This window comes from Mastigoproctus giganteus, chromosome 9, assembly GCF_048544385.1.
Source record: "Mastigoproctus giganteus isolate SK-2022 chromosome 9, ASM4854438v1, whole genome shotgun sequence".
NCBI lineage: Eukaryota > Metazoa > Arthropoda > Arachnida > Uropygi > Thelyphonidae > Mastigoproctus > Mastigoproctus giganteus.
The window spans coordinates 175,923,473-175,945,260 of NC_143583.1; the positions used below are offsets into that span (position 1 = coordinate 175,923,473).

The following is a 21,788-nucleotide window of genomic DNA, read 5'->3' on the forward strand; positions in this document are numbered from 1 at the left end:
TTAATTATTTGTTACGATTAAGTCGTTATATATATTTATAGAGTTAAAAATACAATTTAATTGACAATAAAGTTTATCAAGATTAATAGATTTACTGATTAATTGACAATATTATATTAAGCAGTATACTACACTAAGCTTATGCTATCGTGTAAAAATGGCGGGAATTCACGAACGGTATTTCTATGGACTCGTAAGTATTGATTAGCTTCGAAATCTCGCTATCTCAATTTAGAATAAACTAAGGATCCTGACTAGGTCTATAATCTACTTATAGAAGATAATCTGATATAACAATTGGTTAATAAATCGACTAAATTTGGTTAAAAGACCTCTCGTTCAATTTGTGACACGTGGATTTGATACCGTTACCGATACTAAGTAATATCTACGAAATCTCTGTCTAAGTTAAACTTTAAACTAAGTATCGTAACTAGGAATATAAAGCTACTCTAGAAAATAAGTTAATATGACAATTTAAACTAATAAAGCAGAAAATAAATCAGGAAAAACTTCTCTGTTTGAAGAGCTTTAAGGAGCAATGTCTGCACAGGCTAACCTCGCACCCAGAATATATCGAATTCTGATGCAATTGTGCTTAATTCATGAGTAGCATTAACATTAGTAGAGGCATATGATGCAAGAAAGTAAGCTTATGCATCATCAGCCAAAAAAAAAAAAAAAAAAAAACACTTCCATTTCACCCCCTCCGTTCGTTCGAAATACCTGTCCGGCTGAGCCTTAAATTTATTTAGGCTATCAACTTCCACAACAAGGGATGGACGTCTGTTCCACAAACCAACTACCCGCTGGCTAAAGGCAAATTTCCGCACATCTATCCTGCATCTGTCTTTCCTCAATCTGAATTTGTGCCCTCTCAGCAAGAAGAAGAATCCCATCGGCATTGAGCATGTTCAAACCATTCAAGGCTTTATACACTTCTATCAGATCACCTCGCGGGTGCCTAGTCTCCAGACACTGTAATTTGCAAAACTTAAGCCTTTCTTCGTAAGAGCAACCCTTTGTTCCATTCACTAATCTTGTTCCCTTCTCTGTACTCGCTCCAACAGCTCAATATCCTTCTTGAAACGAGGCCTCTAGACCTGTATACAGTACTCAAGGTGTGGCCTGACCATTGCCTTCATTCTCTACCATTGTCAGTGTAGTACCACAGAGTTGATACGTTGCTCTGGGGTTGCTGTTTCCCATATGTAGTACTTTACATTTGTCAATGTTAAACTTCATTTGCCACCTCTCAGCCCATCTGCTCAATGTTTTCAGATCTTGTTGCAGCAGCATAGCGTCAGTAGTATCCTTAACAACCCTGCCAACCTTTGTATCGTCTACAAACTTGGACATTAAGCTTGATATACCATCATCAATATCATTTATAAATACAGAAAACAATAATGGACCCGACACTGAACCCTGAGGGACGCCAATAATAACATTAGTGGGAGTCAGAAGTGTTCAAGTCAGAATAAGTGCTAGTGGCAGTCAGAATGTTCAAGTCAGAAGAAATGCTAGTGGCAGTCAGAAGTGTTCAAGTCAGAAGAAGTGCTAGTGGCAATCAGAAATATTCAAAGCCGCTAAGTGGATTTTCTTATTTATTGATTTGAAATTATTGTTTTTCTAAAACTTTTGATTTAAATTTAGTAGTATAGCATTATTTTGTGATTTTTTGATTAATCTTGTGTATTTATTCTTTACTCGGCCTTGTAATTGCATAAAAGTATCGGTAAGGGAATCAAATCCACGTGCTACAAGTTGCAGCTCCGCTGAATGAGCAGTTTTTTTAGCCATATTTAGCCGCTTTATTGACCAATAGTTACATCAAATTATTTTATATAAGTAACTTATAGACTTAGTCAGGATCCTTAGTTTATTCTGAATTGAGACAGCGTGATTTGGAAGTTAATTAGTACTTGTGTCCGTAGATTTACCGTTCGGAATTTTTCCGCCATTGTTATACGACACACGTTATTTAGCGTAAGCTTAGTATAGTATCGTATACAATATAATATTGTCAATTAATCAGTAAAATCTATTAATTTTGTCAATTAATCAGTAAAATCTATTAATTTTGTCAATTAAATTGTACTTTTAACTTAATACATATAACGACCTAGATTACAAACGTAACATAATTAATTAATACATAACTTGATACGGAAGTTGTATAAACGGAACTCGAATATAATACTCGATACTGAAAAATATATATAGCGTTATAACTGTGTTGGGATACAAGGTTAGGGTTATAATTTTATACTGAAATTGAAATTTTATTGAAATTAAATCGAAATCATGACTCAGACCAGAGCAGCAAAGCAAAAGGTTGAAGCTAATGGGAGCGCTGTGGTTCAAGGGAGAACTAAGGAGGGCAGTTGCCCTCTGAATCACAGCCTTTTAAAATTCACTGCTTGCATGATGTTTGTGGAGCAGTCGGGCACAGGACATGATATTGCCATGGGGGATGTCTTTGTGTATGCACGATGCAGGGTTGGTAACGAAATCAGACGACAACTCAGCGTTGTTATGGGCCTATATGAGAGCTTGAAGGGCAGGGTGGATGCCCTCGAAGGATCTAAATTGAGGGGCCCATCAAGCTCTCGGCTGCCCACATCAATGCCAGAGCTTGCACTTGGTCATCACGCAAAACAGCGGCAACCCCCAAGGCAGAATGCGCTGGTCCCACAGTAACTAGTAGTTGTTGGTGACTGTATTATCAGGGAAAAGGGGAACATGCTTTGTAAAAAGGATAAGTGGAACAGGACCAGGGTATGTCTGCCAGAGGCAAAGGTCAATGACGTTGTAGAGCGGATATCATCTTTTAAGGGCACAAAAGGTGATATAGTTGTACTCGTTGGGACTAATGATATTAAGAGTAGGAGACCGGCAGAATCACTTAACAAGTCACTGTTGAAAAAAAGCAGTGAATTAGGGTTGAATTTGAAAGTGTCTGCAATTCTGCCCAGACACGATAGAAAGGGAATATATGATGAGAGCCTTGACGATCAATTCGGCCCTGGAAAGATTGTGCAAGGCTCAAGGAGTAGAATTTTTTTCAGCCTGGTCTGTACTTGTTAACAGGAGAGACTGCTTCTACAGGGATGGGATACACTTAAATAGAAAGGGTGCAAAAATATTTGCTGATGCTATCGAGGCAGTGTTAGGTGGGTCGAAAAACTGCTAGCTTGGGGGGGGATAGAAGGACTAATAGATTAACAGCAGCCACTGGCAGAGGTGAAAGTGATTCTTGCACTGCTTCTATTGGAATGACCAGAAGCCTGGAAAACAAGATGCAGGATATTTCAGAGACTGCTGGGAGTCATTGCGGTACAAGTAAACACATGGGTTGTGTTAGGGTAGCTAAGAATAGGAACAAGCATGTATACTTGCGTGTACACCAATGCTAGGAGTTTGATAAATTTGATGAATTTGAGGTATTGCTCACAACATCAAAGGCAGATATTGTTGGGATATCAGAAACGTGGTGTCACACAGATATAAGGAACACAGAACTGGAATTTGGGGTGTACAATGTGTACAGAAAGAATAGACAGGATAGGACGGGAGGAGGGGTAATGCTATTAGTTAAGAAACACATAAAATCCAAGGAAGTGAAGCCAGTCGACACTGCTAGACAGTGCAGAGTCGAGTCAGTTTGGTGGTGACATAAGCATTGGGAGATCAAAATTGAGAGTAGGAGTGTGCTGTAGGCCTAATGACTCTGATGAGTATAATAAGAAACTGTACAGGGAAATAGAGTGGGCCAGTAAATCAGAGAGTCTTATAATTGGGGATTTTGATTTCCCAGATATTGACTGGAATTTGTGGGTTGGTCACTCACACACTAGCAAGGCTTTTGTGCATTTATTGGATGATTGATTTCTACATCAGCATGTTCGGGAGGCAACTAGAGGGAGTAATACTCTTAATCTGATTATCAGTAGTGATTCTTCATGCATCAAAAATCTGCAGATAAAGGAACCACTAGGTAGGTGGCAGCTATCATAGTGTGCTGAAGTGGAATTTACTCAAAGAGGTAACTACCATCAGGGGTAAGGGGAAGGGTTTTTGCTATCATAAAAGCTACTACGATGGTTTTAAACAGTATTTAAATTCTATACAGTGGGACCAACTGAAGATGTTACTAACAGCAAATTCAAAATGGGAAACATTCAAAGAACTTATCTTGGCAGCTACTAGGCTTTACATACCAAATAAGAAATATTGTTCACAGATTTTTTCTTGCCCAACTTGATTATTTCCCCGAAAATCTTGCACAGATGAGCGAAGAACAAATGGAGAGATTCCATCAGGACATAAAGGAAATGGAACAGAGGTACCAGGGAAGGTGGAATGCAACCATGATGGCCGACTACTGCTGGTGTTTAAAAAGAGAGAAACCTGGCACTGTACATAAATGAAAAACGATTAAACGTTCTTTTCAAACAAAGACACGAAGGTATGATGAATGAAAGTTTCAGAATTTTGATGAATACTTGTTAGTATTTACGTATTTTTTGATACATGAATGCTATCAATATGTCATTACTAAATACAATAAAGTTATATACTTTCGTAAAAAACAATACTTTTTTTTATTTCTTAAATTGTGATGTATCTGGATGTGATAGAAAAAAATCTAAGTCATATTTGATATCACAGCAACATATTTCGGCAGTAGGACCTATTGAAATTCAAACCCCAGTAAACAAACTTAAATTTGTAAACTAGTGTTATAGCATTTCTGACCTCGCTTTAGCACTGCGATTGCGATCACTATACAGTACGTACTTCCATGGCGTTTAGAAAAGGCTGTTAAAAATTGGAATCTTGTTTCAACGTGAGGAACTTTTGTGTTTTTATTCCGAACGTGCCGAAGGACGTTGCATTAATTTTTGTTTCCGTGAACTGATTTATCGTCCAGCAAACAGGCTTTCACACACTACCACTACTACTACTACAAAAAAAAAAAAAAAAAAATACCCTTTTGTGTATATTTTTTAATATGCTTTTTTTTTTTAACGCTAGGTGTTTTTTAATTTCTTTTGAGAACACGTGCAGTTGTGTTGACAAGTTAGTGTTATGAACGTTGTGTGTATATTATTCTGTGCTTGTATTATATAAAACTATGTCATCCTTTCCTAATCCTTTACGGAGTAAAACCGACTTTCATTCATCTTGCATGTCGTCATTTAATTACGAGAAAGTGATTGATGAGCAAATGTTTAATCGCGTGGTAGGAACAATTTCATATTATCTGTATAATTTTGTGCATACATAAACCATATTTTTGTCACTTATTTTATACGTCGTCACCCTAATTAGAAAACCTCCAGTAAACGGTTACATCTTCAAGTAAAACGACATAACAACAGTAACTTAATTAAAAAATATAATAATAATAATAAAAAAAAAAAAAAAAAAAAAAAATATATATATATATATATTTTTTTTTTTTTTTTTTTTTTTTTTTTTATAAAAACCAATTTAGCACATAGAATTAAAACCTGCACCTAAAAATTATAAACTACCTAGACTGAGAGAATCAGTGTGGTCACAGTTAATTTAAAAAAAAAAAAAAATCTTTTTTGCCTGTAAAATCAACATTTTTGGAGTTATGAGGTTTTCTAATTAGGGTGACGATATTAGTTTACTATTAATTGTTTTAGAGAAACATTCAGTTAGCTCTAAATATATTTCTTGACGAAATGTCAAAGAGTATGAAAAAATGGGTGGTGCTACCCATCTGAGAATAAGTAACAGTAGTCTTCTCTACCAGGGAAGCGTTACTTATTCGAAGTAGTGCAATACCTAGGCAACTCGTTGTGAAGGTATTCCCAATATGAGATATAATAAAACGATGCATGCATACTACCTGGGTAGTAGCAATGATGGAGATGCATTACCCATGCGTAAACAGCCTTTTTCATTCAATTAGCTGATGTTAAAAGTTTTTTTTACAATTTCTTGACTTGGCACATTATGGTCTAAGTTGCCAATGCCCATACTCAAATCAAATCAAAAATCAAAATTTTACAATTTCAGGTCCATATACTGCTACCTGGTGCATCGTTCTTACCTCATGAAATTGACAGCTTTTTATCTGCAGAAGAAGATAATTACACAGTTGTAGAAAGAATTCCACTACATGTATTAATTAATGAAGATTTTATTGAAGCATTTGTGAAGACAGGTAAAACTTGTGTTTATAGAAGTTATGTCAATTGATAGTATAACTTTACATCTAAGACTTTCAAATGTAAAATAATACACTGAGAATTGATTTTATGTGCACTTACTACTTTTCCACACTAGGGTTGCTCTTTCTATATTGCCTATTCAAATGGAATGGTAACCCTATTCTTTCAGTTTTCAAAAATTTTTTTAACCAAGCTACTTGCATACTATATTGATTGAAACCAATTCAAACTTTTTTACATCGTCCTGGCTGAATGTAAAATTTTTTTACTGCGTACAGGTCTGGAGGCATCATTTTAGGAAGGATGTAAAGTTGCTTAGCATTAGCATAGGCACATGATGCAAGAAAGCAAGCTTATATAGCATCAGACAAAAAAAAAAAAAAAAAAACCCTTATTTCACCCATCCACTTGCTCCAAATGTTTGTCAAGTTCTGCCTTGAATCTATTTAAGCTATCAATTTCTACGACAGATGGAAGTTTGTTCCAGCAATCAACCACCCGCTGGCTAAGGGCAAACTTCTGCACATCTATCCTACAACCGTCTTTCCTCAGTTTGAATTTATGCCCTCTCAGGCGATTATTCTGAGCAAGAGGAAGAATCTCATTAGCATTGAGCATGCTCAAACCATTCAAGGCTTTATGCAACTCAATCAGATAACCTCACAGGTGCCTAGCCTCCACACACTGTAATTTGCAAAACTTAAGCCTTTCTTCGTAAGAGCAACTCTTTGTTCCATTCACTAATCTTGTTGCCCTTCTGTGTACTCATTCCAACAGCTCTACATCCTTCTTAAAATGAGGCCTCCAGACCTATATACAGTACTCAAGGTGTGTTCTGACCATTGCCTTATACAAGGGGATAATCTCCTTATCCAGGTGGGAAGGAGCAGCAGTGCATAGCACACGCTTCTTGATTAGACCGGGGTTCGAGCCCGTCACCACCAAATACGAAGGATGCGAAAGGTCAGGGAATGACCACCGCATATCCCAGAGCAATATGGCCTTAGTTGCTAATGCTCGTAAAAACCAAATAAATAAACAACAACCTCCTTATCCTTGCTAGAAAAACTCCTGTATATCATTGGCAAGCCACCATGAGCTACTCTTGCAGACCGTCTGCACTGCTCAGAAAACTTCATATCTGCCTGAACAATTACCCCCAGGTCCTTTTCATTCTCTACCACTGTCAGTGTGGTACCACAGAGTTGATACGTTACTCTGGGATTACTATTTATCGTATGTAGTACTTTACATTTGTCAATGTTTAACTTCATTTGCACCTCTCAGCCCATATGCTCAACTTTTCTAGATACTGTTGCAGCAGCGTACTGTCATTAGTGTTATTAACTACCCTGCCAACCTTTGTATCATCTGCAAACTTGGATATTAAGCCTGATATATCATCATCAATATCATTTATAAATACTGATAACAACAATGAACCCAACACTGAACCCTGAGGGATTCCACTAATAACGTTAGTCCATGAAGAGCAGTGTCCATTGATTACCACTCTGTCTTCTCCCTCTCAACCATCCCTTTATCCATAGCAGCAATTGCCTCCAATTCCACACTGCTCCAATTTGTGCAGCAGTCTTCCATGTGCAACAGTATCAAAGACTTTTCTAAGATCCAAATATATGATATCAGAGTTATTCTTTGCATCCAGTTCCTTTGTGACTACATCATAGTATCCAATCAAATTGGTCAGACAAGACCTGCCCTTAACAAAACCATGCTGTGTCTGAGCTATAACTGAATTCTTGTCCAGATGATCCTGCAGTGCTTCTTTAACCAGTGCCTCCATTAATTTTCCTGGAACCGAAGTTAAACTAACAGGTCTATAATTACTTGTGTCAGCCTTTGATCCTCCTTTGTGAATTGGGGTTACATTTGCACATCTCCAGTCCATGGGTACCTCCCCTGAGTCCAGGGAAGCTCTCATAATTATGGCTAAGAGTTTGCTTACTTCCTTTGTTGCCTCTTTTAATATAACTGGAGAGATCACATCCACCCCAGGTACCTTTCTTGTGTTTATCTTCAACAATTTCTCCTCTACTTTACTCTCAGTTATTACAAAATTATCTAGCTTACTGCCAGAGTTGCATACACCTCTCACAGTAAGCTACATAATTAGTTTGTTTATTTTGTTTGTTAGCTGCCTGAGCAGGATCATCAACAGTTGAACCATCAATATCAATCTGATTCATCCCCTTCCTTCTAGAGTTTACATAAGTAAAGAACTCTTTGCTGTTTTTCTTTGCATCCTTTGCCAAAGATTTCTCGTAATCTGCCTTCGCCTGCCTAACCTCCTTTGTAACTTGGTTACAGACCAGCTTATATCTATCATAGGCTTCTGTGTCACATGTTAATTTATATGTATCCCATGCATTTTTCTTCTCTGTCACATATCTAATTAGTACATCTGATATCCATTTAGGCCTAAATCTTGAACAATATTTCTTTGATGGTATGAAAAGCCTAGTAGTTTCCAAGATTAATTCTTTGAATGCTTCCCATTTTGAATTTGCTGTTGGTAAATTCATCAGTTGGTTCCACCGTATATAATTTAAATACTGTCTCAGACCACCATAGTCACCTTTATGGAAGCAAAAACCCTTCCTTTTATCCTTGATGGTAGTTACCTCTTTGAGTAAATCCCACTTCAGCACACTGTGATCACTGCCACGTAGTGGTTCCTTTATCTGCAGATTCTTGATGCATGAAGAATCACTAGTGACAATCAGATCAAGAGTATTACTCCCTCTAGTTGCCTCCCAAACATGCTCATGTAGAAAACAGTCATTCTATGAATCCACAAAAGCCTTGCTAGTATGTGAGTGACCAACCCACAAATTCCAGTCAATGTCCGGGGAAATAAAAATGCCCCATTATAAAACACTAATTTACTGGCCCACTCTATTTCTCTGCACAATTACTCATTATACTAATCAGATTCATTGATTTTCTCGCACTCCTTTACATTGTGCGCACACACAGACATATCCCTTGGCAATATCATGTCCCGTTCCTGATTGCTCCACAAACATCAAACAAACAGTGCATTTCAATAGACTGTGATTTAGAGGACAACTGTCCCCCCCCTCAGTTCTCCCCTGAGCCACAGCACTTCCACTAGTTTGAGCCTTTTGCTTTGCTTCTTTACTGTGAGTCATGATTTCTATTCAAGTTCAATAAAATTCCAATACAAAATATAACCCTAAACCTATATCCCAATGCAGTTATAACACTATATATATGTATTTTGGTATTGAATATTATCTCCGAGTTATGTTATATGACTTTCTTATCCCCTGTTAACTTATATGTATTAATTTACGATGTTACGTTTGTAATAACTAGGTCGCTGTATTTATTTAGTTAAAAAAGTACAATTCAATTGACAATGAAATTTAATAAGATTAATAAATTTTACTGATTAATTGATACTACTATACTCACTATTTAGTTTTCCCTTAAACCTTACGCTATCTAGTTTTTCGTTAAACCTTACACTATCTAGTTTTCCGTTAAACCTTACGCTAGCACACGTTGTATTGTATAACAATGGCAGCAAGTTACGAAAGGTTAATCTACAGACATGAGGTATTATTTGCTTTCCAAATCACACTATATAAATTCAAAATAAACCACAGAGCTTGACTAGGTCTATAAGCTACTTATAGAAAATAATTTAATCTAACAATTAAGTCAATAAAACGGCTAAGTATAATTAAAAACTTTCGTTTGCGGGAGCTGCAAAACCTGTCCACACGTGGATATGATGCCCTTACTGGTACTAAGTAATAACCTACAAAATCTCTATCTAATTAAATTAGTTACCAATTAAATATGTAATGAAGGACCATCCAGACAGGAATGCAGTTATACTGCTGTCACATGGATTTATTAAATGATGATCTTGTCTGACCAATCTGATTGGATACAGTAACAGAGAAATTGGATGCAAAAAAAATAATATTGATATCATATACTTAGATTTCAGGAAAGCTTTTGATACTATGATACTTTGATACTATTGCATAAAAGACGTGTACAAATTGGAGCAGTATGGCATTGAGCAAAATTTACTGCTGTGGGTAAAGAGATGTTTGAGTAGGAGAAGGCAGAGAGTGGTTATCAATGGACACAGCTATTAATGGTACAGAGAATGTCAAGGTGGTTAATGACAGTAATCAGGGTAGGTATTAGCAAATTTAGCAAGAAAACTAGCTTATTCAGTATTATCAAAAAAATAAATAAATAAATAAACAAAAAACTATCCACCTTGCTTGTCTGTTCCATCCAGGAATTTGTCTAGTTCTTCCTTAAATTATTTAAACTACCTACTTCCACAACAACAATTTATTCAAACTATTTCACTTCTACGACAGATGGAAGTTTGTTCCAGTAATCAGTTACTCACTGGCTGAAGGCAAACTTCTGTACATTTGTCCTGCAACTATCCTTCCTCAGTTTGAATTTATGCCTCTCCTGTGGTCTCACTAGAGGAAGACTGCCATCAACATTGAGCTTACTCAAACCATTCAAGGCCTTAAACACCTCAATCAGATCTCCTCGCAGGTGCCTAATCTCCAAAGATACTGCAGTTTGCAGAACTGAAGACTTTCTTGGTAAGACTACCCTTTTGTTCTCTTCACCAATCTCATTGCCTTTCTGTGCACCTGTTCTAGCAGATTTCCATCTTTCCTAAAATGATTCCTTCAGACCTGTGTACAGTACTCAAGATGTAGCCTAAGTATGGCCTTGTAAAAAGGGATAATCACATCCTTATCCCTGCTAGCGAAGTTTCTTTATACCGTTTACAAAACTCCATGAACTTTCCTGGTAGCCTGTCTGTGCTGCTCAGAGAATGTCATATCTGACTGCACAGCTACACCCAGATCTTTTTCGTTTTCTGCTAGGCTGAATGTAGTACCACGCAGTTGGCATTTTAATTTTGGTAGCACACTATAGCTTCAGTTGCTTTTGTGCCAGAACAACAGAAATCATAATCGTCATCATTTAATTTGGGATTACTGCCACCCATTTGAGATTAGCATTTGTCAATGTTAATTTTCAGTTACCATTTCTTAGCCCATCAGCTTAATTTTTCTAGTCTTTGTTGCAGTAGCTTACCTTGATATCACATTGGCCCACCTTTATATCACCTACAGACTTAGACATTAAGTCCGATATACATGGGTGTTCACAGAAAATTTTCTGGGGGGGGGGCAAAGCTTGGAGACAAATAATTACATCAATAAATTTTTATTTAATTTTTTAAATAATTATTTAATTAAACAAGTAGATTGTAGAATACAGTATTGCATTAATACCAAAACACATACATAATGTATATAAATTTACAATATAACGGAAACAAGAATTAATATATATATATATATATATATATATATTAATTCTTGATATATTAATATATGTATAACAGTTTTTTTAGTTAATTATAATACCAACTAGATAAATTGGAGAATTTAGCATAAAAGTATTAGGAATGCAAACTGTACTCATTTCTGTTTGCCATTTGCCAGATGGCAAACAGAAACAGATAGCTTCAGCTAATTATTGATGGGATATATTGAGTGGAGCTAGCCTTAACGTTCCATTCAATCTATCCACATATCTATAATTAGCTATATTCTCATTTTAGAAAATAATTTTCTAAAATGAGAAATTTCTAAAATCTTAATTTTACTATTTTATATTATTTTATTTTATGTGTTTATTTATAGGGTACAACAAAAAAGTCCAACTTGGTTTACCTAAACTTGGCCCTTTGAACTAATGAGTATAGTTTGCACCCCTAATACATTTATGCTAAATTCTCCAATTTATCTAGTTGGTATTACAATTAACTAAAAAAATTGTTATATACATACAGATGTAATGTACAATCATAAATTTGATGGCATTAATCTGTTCTGTCACTCTTTCTTCTTTTCTATTTCTTATATTCTTTTACATAACTTCATATATATATATATAGATAATAATAATTTCAATAATCACGCATCGTTTAAGAATTGAATTCTCCATCAATCACTTACAAGCCTATTGATGACATTTTCAATAAATTTCTTCTTTACCGCTTCCTCTTCTAGTTTCTTCCTGTGCACAGTAATCATACATAAACCTTATAGGCGAGTTTCTGAGATAGTGGACACCTTAACCATGTTTTTACATGTCTCAAGGTGCTGAAACTTCTTTCAATGGTACAGGTCGTAACAGGTAATGTCATACCAATAGTTATTGCTGAATTAATAGAAGGGAAATAGTCGCAATGTTCCAAAACTTCTGGTAAAGTTTGGGGAATATCAGTCAATGAACCAAAAACAGGAACTCTGTTTTATTGCTGCAATAGATGAAACATGTGTTCTATGGTTACCCCGCCGAGGGCCGAAACCAGCCAACCTGTAATAAAATTTTAAGGCAGACAAAGCATCCCATGGTCGAGGGTGTAAGGTTACATATCTCAATCACTTTTACGATTATAATTTGTGGAATTTTTTACTCTATCCCAGGGAGGGGCAAGTGCCCCGTTTGCCCCCCTCTGCGGACACCCATGCCGATATACCTCATCAGTATTGTTAATAAAAATACAGAAAACAACAATGGGCCTAAAACTAATAACATTAATTTGCTAATAACATTAGTCCCAAGAAGAGTTGTGTCCATTAATAACCACTCTCTGCCTTTTCCCACCCCTTTATCCGTAGTGGTAATTTTTTTTTTTTTTTTACGAAACCCCCAAACACGAGAGGTATTAGAACTTGCAATACTTAGTACCGTTAATGAGTTGGAGGTTGAGGGGATGAAAGAAGATATTTATTGATATTTGAATTTGACTTGAACTTCTGTAGATAAATTTTCAGGAAATACGTATGAAGGAAGGTCGTTCCAGTTTTGGAAGTTGAATGAATAAATGAAGAAGAAGAAAAGTTGGTTCTGTGAATTTGTAGTTGGACAGTAAAAGGATGTTGATTGGTTGCACATGTGTTTGGACTGCTTTAAAAGAGTGTGCGGGAATTATAGAACAGTGCCCATGGAAGTATCTATAGAAGAGGCATGCGGGAGAAACAGAATGAGTGTTTGAATGAACTCATCTCTAACAGAATCTCTCCACTCATATAGTGGAGAGATTCTGTTAGAGATGAGTCATTAATTAACCTAACTGCCCTCTTTTGAATGGAATCTAGAAGCCTGAGAGAGGTTTTGAGGGCACCGCCCAAGATGTGAGAACAATAGTCCATGGTAGGACAGATTTACAATTTGTACAGAGTGAACAGCTGTTTGGGAAAAAAGTAATGCTGAGAGCGAAAGAGAAAACTCATTTTTTAGATGCATAGGAAGCAATATTTGTAATGTGCTTATGCTAAGAGAGATTTGAAGTCAGGATAATCCCTAATAGAGATATGTGACCACCTAGTATTGTCTGGTAACACAGATGGCTGTATTCCTTCATCTGGTGTAAAACGTTGGTTCACAACTGGGTGGTCACTCACAGTGTGCTCACAGTGAGTGACACTGTGAGTGACAGCAGTCTTACCCACAGTGTCATATTTCAGGACTTGCACAATGGGGATTATACCCAGGGCTACTAACAGTCCCACCATCTTGAAGGTGCAAGCAGAGAATTTGGCTGTTACAGACCGACCGGACTTCACTGAAATTAGATCCACTTGACTTGAGCATCACACGAATATCAGTTCCATCAGCGTTTTAGACTCCCGGGTAGCAAGCACAGCTTGGCATATCTGAGAGAATGTCTGCGACGCCCGCAGGGACCGAATTTGGAGTTTACAGTAAATAAATCAATCAATACAAATGTTAATCGTATTTAGCAGTCACGGGCTTGACCCCCGGTCCACTCAAAGAGCGTGTGCTAGTGCACTCGTGCTCCTGACCACTCGGCTATGTCAGGCCACTGCTCAAATTTGTACATCAGTCTTTTATGTGCAACAGTATCAAAAGCTTGCCAAATCAAAGTATATATATCAAACTTATTTTTTGCTTCCAGTTTCTGTGTTACTACATTATAGTTATCCAATAAGATAGGTCAGGCAAGATTGGCCCTTAACAAATCTCTGCTGTGACTCCAGTATAATTAAATTCCTCTCTAAGTGGTTCTTCATTACACCTTTAATAGGTGATATTATTTTCCCTGTAACAGAAGTTAAGCTAACAGGTTTGTTATTACTCATTTCACCTTTTGATTCCTCCTTTGTGAATTGGGGATACATACATATGTACATCTCTTGAGTCCATAGGGAGCTCCTCTGAATCCAAATATGCTCTCATAATTATGCTTACTTTCATTGCTCCCTCTCTTATTTTAATTGGATTGATCCCATCCACCCCAGGTGCATTTTTAATGTTAAGCTTCAATGATTTCTCTTCCACTTTCATCTCAGTTATCACAAAATCAAAATCATTTTAAAATCATTTAAAATCAATCAGTGTGGGTAAAGTGCCTGCCTGGCAACCTGACGGTCGCGGGTTCGAATCCTGCCTCGGGCTTGGATAAGAGTAAAATGCAAAAACTTTGAGAGGTGCATTATGGCTACAGAAGCCGATGCGCGAACAACTAACAAAAAAAAAAGTTCCCAGTGAGATTTTGTTGAACGTCTGGAATTCCCCTTCCTAAAGAACTCCTCATGTGTAAATGTAGATACAAAATACCTATTCAGTTTGCCAGCAACTTGAGCAGGACTGTCACCAGTTTAACCATTGACATGAAATGGACTAACCCTTCCTTCAACTGTTAATATATGTAAAGAAGTCCTTGCTTCTTTTCTTGGCATTCTTTTCCAGAGAATTTTCATATTGGCATTCTTTACCTTAGCTTGCCAGACCTCCTTTATTGACTGGATTATAGATTAGTTAATATCTACCATAGGCTTCTGTATTACCTGTTAATTTATATTTTTCTTTTAAGCCTGAAATGTTATTTCTTAGTTGGTATGAAAAGCTTAGTAGCCTCTATGATTTTTTCCATAAATGCTTCAAATTTAGAATTTGCTGTTGATGATGTCATTGGTTAGTTCCACTGCACAGAATTTAAAAACTGTCTGAGACCACTGTAATCAACCTTATGAAAGGAAAAGCTTTTCCCTTTATCCGTGACAGTAGTTATGTCTTTAAGTAAATCTGACATCAGCACAGTGTGATCACTGCCACCCAGAGGGTGTTTTATCTGCTGGTTCTTATTTTATGAAGAATTAATGCTGATAATCAGATCAAGAGTATTGCTTCCTCTTGTTGCTTCTTTAACATGCTGCTGTAGAAAACATTCATCCAATAAATCCAGAAAAGTCTTACTAGCGTGTTTCCATACTAGCAAGTCCAACCCACATGTTCTAGCCCATATCTGGAAAGTTAAAATCCTAAATTATAAGACATTCTGATTTACTGACACTCTATTTCTCTGTATAGTTTTGTTATATTCATCACAGTTATTAGGCCTATGACAGACTCCTATTCTTATTTTTGTTTTCCCAGTGCTTATGTCACACCAAACTAACTCAACATTGAACTGACTACCCATGTAAACCGAATGCACTGTCTTAGATTTAATATGCTTCTTAACTAAGAGCATAACCTGGGAACTCCTCCTATCCTGGTGTCCTTTCTTTATGTTCTCCCCGTATCCAAGTTCTGCATCCCTTATGTGTGAGTAACTCCATGTCTCCGACATCATCGCAGTGCCTACATTTGATGACTTAATCAGTACTTCAAATTCATCAAATTTATTTACTATGCTCCTAGCATTAGTGTACATGTAAGTATACAGGGTATCTCAAAAATACACGGTATAACTTCAGGAATGAGTTCCTCATATGTAGACAATAAAAATATTTTATATCAACATAGTTCCGGAAATGCTTGGTTTTCGAGTTTTGAAGGTCTGTCTATGACACTTAACTGTTCACATTACCATATAGTAATTGCTCAAAATGTCCATCTTCTGCCTGAATCAGGCCTCACATCGACGTCTCATGGACTCGCGAAGATGATGCCAAATTCCTGGCATGTTTCATATTGTCTCACAACCTGCCACAATTGGATTGCGGAGAGTTTCCACATCAGCTACCAGAGTCGAATACACCAATGACTTTAAATGACCTCACAAGAAGAAATCTAGTGGGTTTAAATCTGTGAGCGTGGAGGCCAGGCAGTTGGTCTCCACCCCTCTTCTTCAGGAGTTGTAGATCTTGGTCATCCTCTGTCGGCAGCACGAGGTGTAAAGGTCCCATGTTTACAAAGGCGGCGATGGATACCTTCAAATGTTTTTCTGTCTGGATATCTTCATTCTGGGAACCTTTCGTGGTACAAACGACGAGCCTCCAGAGCATTGCCGTCCACCAAACTATACATAAAGTGCATATCCGCTTGCTCCTGATTTGAGTACATGGTCGGAATGGAAAACCACCAGATTCTGTCAGTACCTTGTGATGAAGGAAATCACCTGCGGGAGATAAGACATTCCGGTTAATAACTCGGGAACCAAGCATTTCCGGAACTATGTTGATATAAAATATTTTTATTGTCTACATATGAGGAACTCATTCCTGAAGTTATGCCATGTATTTTTGAGACATCCTGTATATGCACCTATTTTCACTTTTAGTTACCCAAACACAGCCCCTGTATTTACTTGTTTCATGATCACCCACAGCAGGGCTTGAAATCTCTGACACCTTGCTTTCCAGGCTTCTGCATCCTGCAGTAGAGGCAGTGTAGGAATCACTTTCACCTCTGCCTGCAGGCCTAGTTAATATATCAGTCTGTGTATTCCCCCCAAAGCTCTCATTTTTCTTACTCAAATAACATGGCCTTAATAGTATAAGCAAATATCCTTGTACCTCTTATATTTAAGTGTATGTCATCCCATTAAAAACATTCTCTCCTGTTAATGAGCACAGACCATACTGCAAAAGATTCTACTCCATGATTTACAAGGTCAGTTGATGTGTCATGTCTGGGCAGGAATGCAGACACTTTCAAATTTAATCGTAACCTGCAACTTTTTTCCCAACATTGCCTTGTATTTTTTAAGTAAGTCCTCAGATCTACTATTCTTAATATCATTAGTGGGTACCAGGGCCGCTGCGACCATATGTGCCATCCATAAGTGAAATAAAATTTTCCGCCCCAAAATATTTGAATTAAAAATTAAATAAGGCATAAATAATTATTATTAATTTATTAAAAAGAAAAGAATTACAACGTATCTCACATATAATATAATAAAACAATAAACAAAAACAACAAAATCATTCTGAAATTCTGGAAATAAACTTTAAATTATAAATCACAGAAATTGTACCCACAATAATAAAATAAAAGGAAAATTATAATGCTAAAAAATTATACAAATTTATGTTTATGATGTGTGAATTATGAATTATGATGTGCAAATTTATTAATTATTTCATTTATGTTTATTTATTCCAAAAGATCATTTTCTATTGAAATTGTTGCCAAATTAGAGAGTCGTTGAGACATTGTCCATCATAAATAATTTTTGATTAATTTTAATTTTAAAAATCTCTGTTCACCCGAGGCAACTGAACCTGGTAAAGTTAGAAAAATTCTTAATGCAACTGCTACATTTGGAAAAGTATCTGTAAAATCGTTTTTAAAAAATTTATTGTAAAACTTAAAATGGAGTAATACTGGTTTTAATAAAAATTTGAAGTACTCCAAGTTCTTCAGATAATGCTAAACCATCAATAACGGACTCGTTAAGATCAATGTCTCTTAACTTAATATGTAAATCTTTGCAATGATCTAATAAATTGTCATCTGACCATCTTTTTAATTCAGAAATATTAAAAAACATTTTAATTATTTCTACATGTTCTTTGATATTTGTAAACCTTTCAGTTAATGAGAAAATTGTGTCCATAATTTGAAAGAAAAAATTAATTTTGTAATTTTGTTGCGGACCCTGGATAGCTTCATCTCTACTTTCATAATTGAAATGACATTTTTTAATATTTTCCGTACAGTGCTTGCTCCTGAAAATGAAGCTTCAACGCCAATGATAGCCATATTATTAGCTGAATCGAAAAATTTTTGGACTGTTTCCTCTGTTCTATTTTCTTTAAATTATTCATGATATTTTGTAGACATTACATTCAAGAGCTTCATGTACACTGGTGTTCAAAGAAAGTGCATTTCCCCTTAAAATTGCAATTGTCGTCCGAATAATGTAAGTATATGGCAATATTTCTTACAGATTGCATCAGATAAGATTGACACATGTAGGTGATGACATAATATTGCATCAGCCGTTACTTTCAGCTATATAAGCATGCTCTGCAAGAGTTGCAGTCATTCCTTGCTTGTGTAAGTTGGCAATTTACGTGCAGTTGACGCCATGCAGAAAGAGTACTATTGTTGCTTTATGTGAGGAAGGATGTTCTTCCCGTTATATTGCTTATAGTCCGTCGACAGTGAGTAGATTTCTTTCCAAACTCAAGAATACTGGTTCTGCTGATAGGAAAAAAGGAACCGGACGCAAATGAGTATCTACGCCAAAACAGGACTGTGTTTCGAAGCATTTGTGCCTTAAAAACCGTAAAGCTTCGTTTGATCTGAAAAGAGAATGGGAAGAACATACAGGAGTGTAGCAAGTGCAGTAACAGTCAGAAGACGCCTCTTCAAAAATGGACTTGTAGCTCATTGTCCTAAGAAGAAGCCCTCTTCACACAAAAAATGAAAAGGCCTGATTAATTTGGTGTAAGGAGCATGTCAGATGGTTACATTTGTTACAGGTGAAAAAATGGTTGGAAGGATGGTCCATTACAACTGTTAGCTGGCCAGGAAACAGCCCAGACCTGAATCCTAGAGAACTGTTTGTATCGTGTGGAATTTGCAGTTGCCAGAAAGAAACCAAAGGCCCTTCGTGAGCATCATAATTCTTGTTTGGAACCACAAACTATTAGTTGATTATCTTCAGAAATTGATCTTGTCAATGCCTCGAAGGTGTGCTGCTGTCATCATGTCCAGAGGCGGTTCAACTAAATATTAGTTTGCACGTGGTGAACTTTTCATTTTGTTTTCCATTTAAAATGAAAAACTGAAGCAAATTGAGGGCTTCTGACAACATTTCAGCCATAATTGTCATGTTTACCAAAACTGTTGTATAAAGGTTGCAAATGCTCATTTTGGAATATTTTGAGAGCACCTGTGAACTATTACTTAGCTTTGCCTTAACTATTAATAAATATCTTTTGTTTATATTTCTATTTGTGATGCTAGTCATTAATGTAACATATCATACCATTGCGAAAAAGGGTTAGAAATGTGAAATTCCTAGGTGATGCATTTTCTTTGAATAACAGTGTATATCAGAATCCTTTTTTTTTTTTTTTTTTGCAGCATTTTACTTACCAGATTAATATCATGTCAAATTATAATTGAACAAAGAAACTTAAGATGTTATTTTTAAGGCTATTGATTTAGTATGATTCCTTGTATCCATATCTTTGTGTTCAGTGATTATAGCAAAATCATAGCAAAATATGTAGCTTCCCTAGTTATTTCAAGTATTTTATCTGTAATATTTTGTAAAATTATTTCAGTAATTTTATTTTGTATTTGATCATCCAAATAACGCACGATATTTTTCGATTCAGATTTCTGAATACGGTGAATATGTTCTGCCATAACTGAATCAAATTTAGCAATTATATCAGTAAATTTTAAAAAGTTACCTCTGTCATTTTCATATAAATCTTTTAAAGATCCCCTGAATGCTATACACTGCCTTGCTAAAAATACTATCATATATATTATTTTGACTGAACTCCAGAACATGGGTATCTCCATTATGGGCCTGGCCGAAGAACAGAGTGATTGTCCGGTCGAGTTCATATCAGATTCTCTTTATATTAGCGAGGTTGTGGGGGCAGCAGCCTGCAGAACAAAAAAAAAAAAAAAAAAGAGGAGCATTTCTTTTCATGTGCATCAGCAATTCTCATTGTTCATGCACGTGAAATCATCTAGTAATGTTACTTGCCAGAAGAATCAGTGGTTGCAAGTGGTGTTAATTTTTGCTAGCTGTTTTTAAAAAAAAAAAAAAAAACCATGCCGTTTCTTTCTCTTCATTTTGAGCTCCAACAGATTGTGATCTCACGTGACATCCTCCGGTAACATGGCAGGAGAGGAGGAGAGAGGGAAAGTAATGAGTAGGATGTACCTTCAATTCCTATCACTGCCTTCTTCCCCTCTTTCTCGCCGAAGTACAGGGTTGTAACTCATGTTCTGGAGAATAACCCTGTGAAATATAAATATGAAACACGGATCCAGATAATAAGCAAATTAACATACTTCTGCAATTTCATGTACTGTATTTATTTCAAACGAATTATTTGCCTGCCATGTTGAATACTGGTAAACGTTAACCAAATCAGATGATCAGCGTTGCCTTCTGGGCATGTGGGACTGGCGGTTGGATAGGTTTTATGAGTACCAAGTTGCAGAATGGTAATCCTTTTGGCTCTTAATTCGTGCTTAGTAGCAGCACTAATTGTCTCAATTGCCTGAAGGCCAGAGGTGCAAACTGTTAATGCATTCCCAATTAAGTCTCTCGTAATCCGTTATATGGATATATTCTTCATTCTATGGAAACTATTTTAAATGTAATTACGACAGGGGTATTCAAAAAATACCACTAACTAGAAATTTTGCTATAAAGAAGTTCGTTAAACAGAGGCCCGACTTGTACATGTCAAACTTTTTTGGCACTCTCCTGAACTGCCGCCTGTAAGCAATGCTTACCTTGCCTACCCACTTGCAACAGCCCTGGTGGGTACATTGTACAACAATATCACCTTTCTTGCCCTTAAAAGATGATAGCTCTTGTACATCATCTACTTTTAATCCAGGAAAAATACCTTGGTCCCTTCCACCTATCCTTTTTGTACAATATATTTCCCATTTTCCTGACAGTAGAACAACTGACAATAACTATCTCCTGTGGGACCAGTGAATTCTGCCTTGCGGATTGCCACTGTGTTGCCTGCACAGTGAGGGCTCTGGCATTGAGTTGGGCAGATGAGAGCTTGATGTGTCCCCATTTTTTAAATCCTTCAGGTGATCTAACCTGCCTTCTCTTCAAGCTCTTATAAACACACATTAGAATGCTGAGTTCACACCTAATTTCTTCATACTCCTTTCACCAGATACATACACAAGGCCTTCTCCCATGGCTGTATCATATCTCATTTCAGATAGGTCTGCAAACATTACATAAGTAGTACATTTTGTTAGGCTGTGATTTGTAGAACCATCTACTTCAGTTGTAACCTGAGCCAGGGTATGTTGTGTGTAGGTGCCTCCATAGCCAGGTGGGAAGGAGCAGCAGTGCGTAGCACACGCTTCTTGATTAGACCGGGGTTCGAGCCCGTCACCACCAAATACGGAGGATGTGGAAAGGTCAGGGAATGACCACCGCATATCCCCGGAGCAATATGGCCTTAGTTGCTAATGCTCCTAAAAACCAAATAACAAATAACAGTATGTTGTTGTTGTTCTTTGTTTTTAGGA

The 21,788-nt window shown here is 36.6% G+C and overlaps 1 protein-coding gene across 1 annotated transcript in view; it reads left to right on the forward strand.

Moving 5' to 3' along the window:
• Nucleotides 1-5,103: 5,103 nt before the first annotated feature.
• Nucleotides 5,104-21,788, forward strand: part of LOC150080902 (ribonuclease P protein subunit p40-like) — a 105,478-nt gene continuing 88,793 nt past the window's right edge. The window contains exons 1-2 of the mRNA XM_090380848.1: nucleotides 5,104-5,248; nucleotides 6,058-6,205. Coding sequence (XP_090236974.1) covers nucleotides 5,141-5,248; nucleotides 6,058-6,205 — 256 coding nt within the window. The 5' untranslated portion in view covers nucleotides 5,104-5,140. The remainder of the gene's footprint in view (nucleotides 5,249-6,057; nucleotides 6,206-21,788) is intronic.